The sequence below is a fragment of the Triticum dicoccoides genome, chromosome 5A (assembly GCF_002162155.2).
Source record: "Triticum dicoccoides isolate Atlit2015 ecotype Zavitan chromosome 5A, WEW_v2.0, whole genome shotgun sequence".
Lineage (NCBI taxonomy): Eukaryota > Viridiplantae > Streptophyta > Magnoliopsida > Poales > Poaceae > Triticum > Triticum dicoccoides.
This window is the reverse complement of record NC_041388.1, coordinates 651,420,807-651,428,916: the sequence shown is the minus strand read 5'-3', so window position 1 is coordinate 651,428,916 and position 8,110 is coordinate 651,420,807. Positions and strand designations below refer to the sequence as shown.

Below are 8,110 nucleotides of genomic sequence, written 5' to 3'. Positions count from 1 at the left end.
GGAAGCGTCCAATCCGGAATGACATGAAGAGCTGCCACCAATTGAGCCTCCGGATCAGGAATAGCCAAATCTGCTTCACCAGGGAGCTTGACCGACGGGTTGTGCAGCACATCCAGAAAAACATTGGGCGGGACCGGTTTGCGCTGAGAGCCCAGCCGGCTTAAAGCGTCCGCCGCTTCATTCTTCCGTCGGTCCATGTGGTCCACCTGATAGCCTTTAAAGTGACCTGCAACAATATCCACCTCACGACGATATGCTGCCATGAGTGGGTCCTTGGAATCCCAAGTGCCAGACACTTGTTGAGCCACGAGGTCCGAGTCACCGAAGCACTTAACTCGACTTAGATTCATCTCCTTAGCCATCCGGAGACCATGGAGCAAGGCTTCATACTCAGCTGCATTGTTAGTACAAGGGAACATTAAGCGGAGAATGTAACAAAACTTATCACCTCGTGGGGAAGTTAATACGACTCCAGCCCCCGAGCCTTCCAATTGCCTGGATCCGTCAAAATGGATGGTCAATATGTGTGATCCAGCTTTTCTTCAGGTGCTTGCAGTTCCGTCTAATCATTGATGAAATCAACAAGTGCTTGAGACTTAACCGCCGTCCGAGGCACATACTTCAACCCGTGCGGCCCAAGCTCTATAGCCCACTTGGCAATCCGGCCAGTCACTTCCCGGTTCTGGATGATATCCCCCAAGGGAGCAGAACTGACCACCGTAATGGGGTGCCCTTGGAAGTATTGCTTAAGCTTCCGGCTTGCCATAAAAACTCCATATACCAGCTTCTGCCAATGTGGATACTTTTGCTTGGACTCAATGAGTACCTCGCTGATATAATAGACCGGACGTTGAACCGGATGCTCCTTGCCTGCCTCTTTTCGCTCCACCACAATAGCCACACTGACCGCACGAGCATTAGCAGCAACATATAGCAGCAACGGCTCCTTGTCAATGGGAGCGGCGAGCACAGGCGGATTGGCCAATTGCCGCTTTAAGTCCTCAAATGCTTTATCAGCAGCAGAACTCCAGACGAATTGATCCGTCTTCTTCAACATCTGATACAAAGGGATTGCCTTCTCACCAAGGCGGCTGATAAACCGGCTTAACGCGGCAATCCGGCTTGCCAGGCGTTGACCATCACTAATACACTTCGGCTTAGCCAGGGAGGTGATGGCTGTGATCTTCTCCGGATTAGCCTCGATTCCCCTGTTGGACACCAAAAAACCCAATAACTTGCCTGCCGGTACACCAAAGACACACTTGGCCAGATTAAGCATCATCTTGTACGTCCTCAGGTTATCAAAGGTTTCCTTCAAGTCGTCAACCAGAGTCTCCTTCTCCCTTGACTTAACCACGATATCATCCACGTAAGCATGTACATTACGGCCAATCTGCTTGTGAAGACAATTTTGTACACACCGTTGATAAGTTGCCTGGGCACTCTTGAGCCCAAAGGGCATAGACACATAGCAGAAGGCTCCAAAGGGAGTTATGAATGCCGTCTTCTCCTGGTCCTTAACTGCCATTTTGATCTGATGATAGCCAGAATATGCATCCAAAAAACTCAAATGCTCACAACCTGCCATAGCATCAATAATTTGATCAATACGGGGGAGGGCAAAAGGATCTACTGGACAAGCCTTATTAAGATCTATGTAATCCACACACATGCGCCAAGTGCCATTTTTCTTAAGGACCAGCACCGGATTGGCAAGCCACTCAGGGTGGAAAACTTCAATAATAAAGCCAGCTGCTAAGAGCCTGGCTACCTCTTCTCCAATCGCTTTGCGTCTTTCTTCGTTAAACCGGCGGAGGAACTGTTTCACTGGTTTGTATTTAGGATCCACATTAAGGGTGTGCTCAGCGAGTTGCCTCGGTACACCTAGCATGTCAGAGGGCTTCCATGCAAAAATGTCCCGATTCTCACGGATGAACTCGATGAGCGCGCTTTCCTATTTCGGATCCAAGTTGGCACTGATGCTGAACTTCTTGGACGGATCACCAGGCACGAAGTCAACAAGCTTAGTTTCAGCTGCCGATTTGAACTTCAGGGCCGGATCATGCTCCGTAGTTGGCTTCTTTAATGGAGTCATGTCCGCCGGATCAACATTGTCCTTATAATACTTCAGCTCCTCGGTGGCACAAACCGACTCTGCGTAGGCCGCATCTCCTTCCTCGCACTCCAAAGCGATTTTACGGCTTCCGTGAACCGTTATTGTCCCCTTGTGACCCAGCATCTTGAGCTGCAAATACACATAACAGGGCCGTGCCATAAACTTGGCGTAGGCTGGTCGCCCAAACAGGGCGTGATGTGGACTTTGGATTTTCACCACTTCAAACGTCAATGTTTCCGACCTGGAATCATGATCATCTCCAAAGGCCACTTCCAGAGCTATCTTACCAACAGGATATGCTGACTTGCCAGGTACCACACCGTGGAATACCGTATTGGACGGTTTGAGATTTTTATCTGTTAGTCCCATACGACGAAAGGTCTCATAGTACAAGATATTAATGCTGCTCCCTCCATCCATGAGCACCTTGGTGAACTTGTAACCTCCCACCTGAGGCGCCACCACCAGAGCCAACTGACCCGAATTATCAACCTGAGGAGGGTGATCCTCTCTGCTCCATATGATTGGCTGTTCAGACCAGCATAGATAACGGGGCACGGTCGGTTCAACAGAGTTGACTGTCCGTCTCTGAACCTTCCGGTCTCACTTGTCCAAGCTAGTGGTGAAGACATGGTACTGCCCACTATTCAACTGCTTTGGGTTGCTATGATAACCCGATTGTTGCTGCTGCTGGTTGTAACCACCCTGGTTGTTCTGATTATTTTGATTGTTATGTCTGCCCGGATTACCATTAAATCCTGAACCGGAATTTCCTCCACCATATCCCGGCCCGGATCCTGAGCCACCGCCGGAGCCGTGATCATACCGGAAAGCGTTAGAATTCTTAACGGCGAGTTACCTTCAATTGGAATGGCCTCCAGTCGTGCAGCAGCGGCAACGAGATTGTCCATCGGGTTGGAGTAGTGACCCGGAGGTGTTGAAACAGCCTGAGGTATAACAGTGTTTTGACGAGGCAGATCCATCAGACGGGGCTGAACCGGCGCGCCGGTCCCAGGAGCTTCCGCCCGGTTTACCTCCAGCGGATTACTGGTTCCTGCTCCTGGGGTGTTGAAAAGGTCCCTGGCCTCGAAAACTGAAGGCAAACGGGATCGGTACTTCCTCTTCATGACTTCATGCGACGCGTTCTGGTCCAACATGAGCCTATAGGCTTATGCGTCTAAAGCGGCCCGCTCTGCGGTCATCCTGGCATCCTCAGCTACCAGGTCCGCCTTGGCCTGGGTGATCTGTTCCCTCACCTTTGCAATCTCCGCGTTGTGGACATCCTGATCCGCCGGGTTAGCTTTTGCCATAAGCACAGCCAATGCATCAAATAGATCTGATAGAGCTTGAGCCGGCGGGCGTACAGAGCCTCCTGCCCCGGCAGCCGTCGCCGCTACTGAACCGGAGGTTATTGGCGCAGCGGTCGAAGAATGAAGCGCTGCTTGTGTGCCGGCCATGAATATTCCAACTCGGTTGGGTAGATCAGAGGGGTCCGGAATACTGTCGCCATCGGAACAGCCCCCAATCCGGCCATCTTGTAGCTGATATAGAGGTTCGGTTTCTCCGGTTGATGACTTGTCGCCGGAATAAACGACAGTCTCGCCGCGAGATTCCGATCCATCCTCATAACTTCCTCCATGGACGACTCCCACGAAGGCACGCTTCACGGCCGGTTTAACCCGGGCGGATCGCGCACGCTGAGCCGTTTCGACGGGGTCGGTGCAGATGTCCGGCTCAGGGTCCGGTTCACCGATCTTGCCGATGAAAACGTGTATGCCACCAAAGGGGAACCGGTACCCGTACTCAACTGACCCGGCCTCGGGGCCCCAGCCTGCATCGTCGATGTAGAGCTTGCCGCGACGACTCTTAGTCATCCGGCCCACAGCGTAGCCCTCGAGTCCTTCAAAGCGGCCCTCCAAAAACTTGAAATCATCGTGCGATAGCCCCACGGTGGGCGCCAACTGTCGTGGTTTTGTCACAGCAGATGTCTTCGTGAAAGGACTTAGTCGTGGAGCCATCGCAACGGGTTAGCTTGAAGAGGTTAAAGCGGACACAGGGACGCAAGAGAGTTTATACTAGTTCGGCCCCTTCGATGAAGATAAAAGCCTACGTCTAGTTGTGATGGAATTGATGGGGTTTCGATGACTAGGGAGCAAACAAGCTTCGCCTAAGTCTTGAGTTGTTGTATGTCGTCCTGAACCGCCGCCGGGTCGTCCCCTTATATCCACGAGTGACGCCCGTCGGTTCACATAGTCCTAACACCGGTTCATATTCGTATCCGGGTTAGTCTTTCCTTATTCCTATCTTACACTATAAGTTTACATACAGATGCCGGTTTACGGCTACAAGTCTTAAACCGACTACGGGCCTCAGGCCCTCATCTATCTTCTTGGGCTTTAACACTCTTGAGTTACTGATAAAGTTAACCCGGCCCACATAGGCCGGTTTACGCTCAATAGTAATATTCCCAACATAGAGTGTGTGGCGTGTGGATAAACATGGCAATTTAGCTCCCCAAAGAAAAGGGCATGAATAAAGGACCTCCAGTGTACCATGTCTCCGATTGGAAGGTATTCCAATCCTATTCGCGGTCCCGGTCACACAATCTTAAAAGAGGGCCCGTAACGCCCTATCGCAAAGTTCGTGAGGGTCAGGTCACTCAATACCAAAAAGTATGGACCAAAACCCAGGATTTGCATTTCGGTGCACCCTCTCCCACTTTAAAATATATATAATTTATTTTTTTCACCATTGTTGTAGCAAATCCTCCCTAAGTTTACATGTAAAACCAAGAAACACCAAATCTGAGACAAGGAAAACCGAATCACCACCCGATTTGTCGGATTGGTTGAGGAGACACGGCAACTAAATAGGGCGACCGTGGATGGCGGTACCTCAACCTTTCTCCGTGCAGTCATTGGTTTCATTTTTTTTGTTGATAGCTAACCAAGGGCCGTTTGGTACAGTGCACTCATTGAGTGCACATGCTTACATACATTTGTAGTACTACATGCAATGGCACGCAGAATAATATTGGCTTGAAAAATAGGCAAGGTGATGCTGTAACATACTACTAATAACGTTTTCATCAGCTATAAGTTGCAAGTAACCACCACTCTTAACTACCATACAAGTAGTTTACCACTGCACGTACAGGAGTAAGACCAAAAATAAGCTGATGAATGGGTTCTTATGAAAAGGCGCTGTCCAAAATACAAGGTAACAAGAGCGTCAATTTGTAGACAACACATTACAAGAACTTTTTTTCAAAACAGAGGCAAAACCTTTGCCTCATCTAATTATAAAGAAGGGGGGTAAAACAGAATTGAAAGGTCCATTACTCTTCAATAAACGGCACCATAACACAACAAGCCTATTCTCGCGGCATGATAGAACTCATTTTTACCTTCATTCTTAATCATTGCCAAGGTCCTTGAAGGCAAGATGGATTCGTCTTGGAAGACCCTCGCGTTCCTCTACTTCCAGAGTTCTCATACCATCAACATTAGAAGTGTGGCCGTCGCCGTGGAACTTTTTTTAATATAACTTTTTTATAACAAATTTCGAAAATAACTGACTTAATTTGTTAATTACAAATATATGACCCCGTTGAGGCACTCTTCCGCCTCAGTTAGGCCATAGAGAATGTCTTACGGCATAGGCTAAAGAGCTAGGGCCGAAGAGTACTACTTCGCGTAAACAAATGACCCAAATAACTGAACTCTTCAGCTTTGCCAAGGCCAAGAAGTGTGTGTAGTGTCTCATCTCGCTGTTGTCATGCATGCATGAGAGTAAATGGCACTCGCGGTCTAAGAACTTGTTCTGCGAGTGCACTTTAGTCACACAACTTGCAAATCGGAAAAATCCGTCACAGAACTTGCGTTGCGGGTGCATTTAAGTCACACACGCGAGCTGAACCGGTTCGGACACCTGATTTTCTCTGTTCTGAGGTCACGTGGTGGACGTGGAGGGCTGTATTTTTACAGATAGCCCCCTGAACTCTCATGTAATGCCGCATTGATACTCCCTCCATTCTCATGGAGCAGCTAGACGGTGTCACCCATTAGCACATTGTGTGCACAGTTTCAGGAACTCTATGTGACGGAATTTAGACCGATGCTAGAGAGGTAGCAGCAGAATTCAGACTGAATGTTGGAGAGTGATGTGCATCCACCCACCTGGTTCTATGGGGACTATGTCCGGCACGACATTGCTCGCCGCGGCGGTGGCGGCGGGGGCTCATGGCGTGGAGGGGACGACGCGGTACACGCCGTCGAGCGAGTTCATCCTCTTGATGCTTTTGGCCGAGCTCAACTTCATGTTCATCGGGAGGGACTGCGACCGGTGCATACCCGTCTTCTCCTGCCACCAAATTAGTTCGGATAAGTTCACGGTCGTCATAATCCAAACAAAGAAAAATAAAACTAGATCAAAATTCTTACAGCGGCGGCAGGAACACTCGGCGGCGTCTTGTTGGCGGTGTGCACGGAGGCCGAGAGCACGCCATCGTCCGCCGTCAGGAGCGACGAGGTCCTAGCGATCCTTCCACTGAAGAGCCTGGAGAGGGACGTCTCATAGCCTCTGACCGACGACTTGAAGCTGCCCCCTCCCGGCAGGACGGCGTGCGCTGCGGCGCCGGCGGCTTGCCGGAACGGAACCTGAGCCGGACTTTCTGCTGGCGTTGGAGCCCGGTGTTGCTGCTACAGCTTCTGGTGCCTCTGATGCCGCCATCGGTGTGAGGGGCGCGCTGCTCTCCGCCGGGATGTCGATGGAGTGGTGCGGCGGTCTCTTGGGCTACTGATCGTGAGGCGCAGGGCCTCCTCCTCCTCCTTCATTGGATTTGTTATTATAGTACTACTACTCTCCTGCAAATCGAAGAGGAGGAAGAAGAAGAAGCAGCAGAGGAAAGCTTCAGCTCAACTGAAAACAGGGTGAATCCACATGAATCATCTGGCGGACGCGCAAGTGAGTGACCAACTAAGATCAGCACATATGCATGTACCAGTACCGGCGTCGGTGAAGCGAGGTCTTTGGCGCCCGCCGTGCATGGCCTCGCATCCGGGACTCGAATGTCTTTCCTCAAGAGATGTGGCAACGCGCCGAGCCGAAGATGCGGCCGGAGCGCGGGCGGGTTGCCATCGCCCGCACGGCTGCCATGCCGGCCCTCAAGCAGGATTTCCGCGGGCGTGTCTTGTACGCCACCACACCGTCGGCGATGGCGGCCTGGCCGCGGACGAGCTCGATGAGGCAGCAGCGCTGCCTGTCTCCTCTCCCATCGGCAGCAAACAGAGGTAGTAACAATGCGGCGTTACGTGAGAGTTCAGGGGGCTATCTACAAAAATCCAGCCCTCCACAGCTGCCACGTGCGCCGCATGTGACCTCAGAACAGAGAAAACCGGGCGTCCGACCGGTTCAGCTCGCGTGTGTGATTTAAATGCACACGCAACACAAGTTCTGTGACGGGTTTTTCCAGTTTGCAAGTTGTGTGACTAAAGTGCACCCGCGAAACAAGTTCTTACACCGCGAGTGCCATTTACTCCATGCATGAGCAGTGCTAGCTCTCGAGCAGTAGACGAGACACTCCATAAATTTGTTTGGTCGACGGCCATGAACATGTACAAGCTAGCTATCCATGGCTGATCGATGAGCCTGTCTACTTTTAGTGCAGTGTGGTACGATTCCAGCTAGCTACTAGTAGTACTTGCATGTAAAAGTGACCTGATATAAATTCATGCACCATATTCCTGCTGGTACTACTAGAAATATAGGTACCTGGTGTTTTTTTGTTGAAACGCAAAACCGTGTACATGCTGACATGCATTTGTAGTCATGAGCACAACAAACAGGCAGTGCCAACCAGCACGCTACTGGCATGCAAAACGATAATGATACATTTACGAAGGCTAACGTAAATTTTTAATTAACCTTCCCACAATAATTCTACCCTCCTGATTTCAAGTGGGGTGAGCCTCACCTTCCTCGGACTCCAATCAC

General features: G+C 50.6%; 1 protein-coding gene across 1 annotated transcript; it reads right to left on the bottom strand.

The window, feature by feature from the left end:
- Positions 1-6,133: 6,133 nt before the first annotated feature.
- LOC119300322 lies at positions 6,134-7,164 on the bottom strand. The gene is made up of 4 exons (XM_037577325.1): positions 7,119-7,164; positions 6,915-7,025; positions 6,559-6,788; positions 6,134-6,478 (listed from the first exon to the last, which is right to left on the bottom strand). The coding sequence occupies exons 1-4, from the start codon at positions 7,162-7,164 to the stop codon at positions 6,356-6,358; spliced, it is 510 nt and encodes a 169-aa protein (XP_037433222.1). The 3' UTR covers positions 6,134-6,355.
- Positions 7,165-8,110: the final 946 nt, after the last annotated feature.

Excerpts from the sequence above, each read along its gene's own strand:
- LOC119300322 (XM_037577325.1), bottom strand. The coding sequence starts at position 7,164 with ATGCACGGCGGGCGCCAAAGACCTCGCTTCACCGACGCCGGTACTG. Across the intron at positions 6,789-6,914 it reads GGCCCTGCGCCTCACGATCA|AAAGTCCGGCTCAGGTTCCG; the intron begins GTAGCCCAAGAG and ends CAACGCCAGCAG. Across the intron at positions 6,479-6,558 it reads CGAGTGTTCCTGCCGCCGCT|GAGAAGACGGGTATGCACCG; the intron begins GTAAGAATTTTG and ends ATTTGGTGGCAG.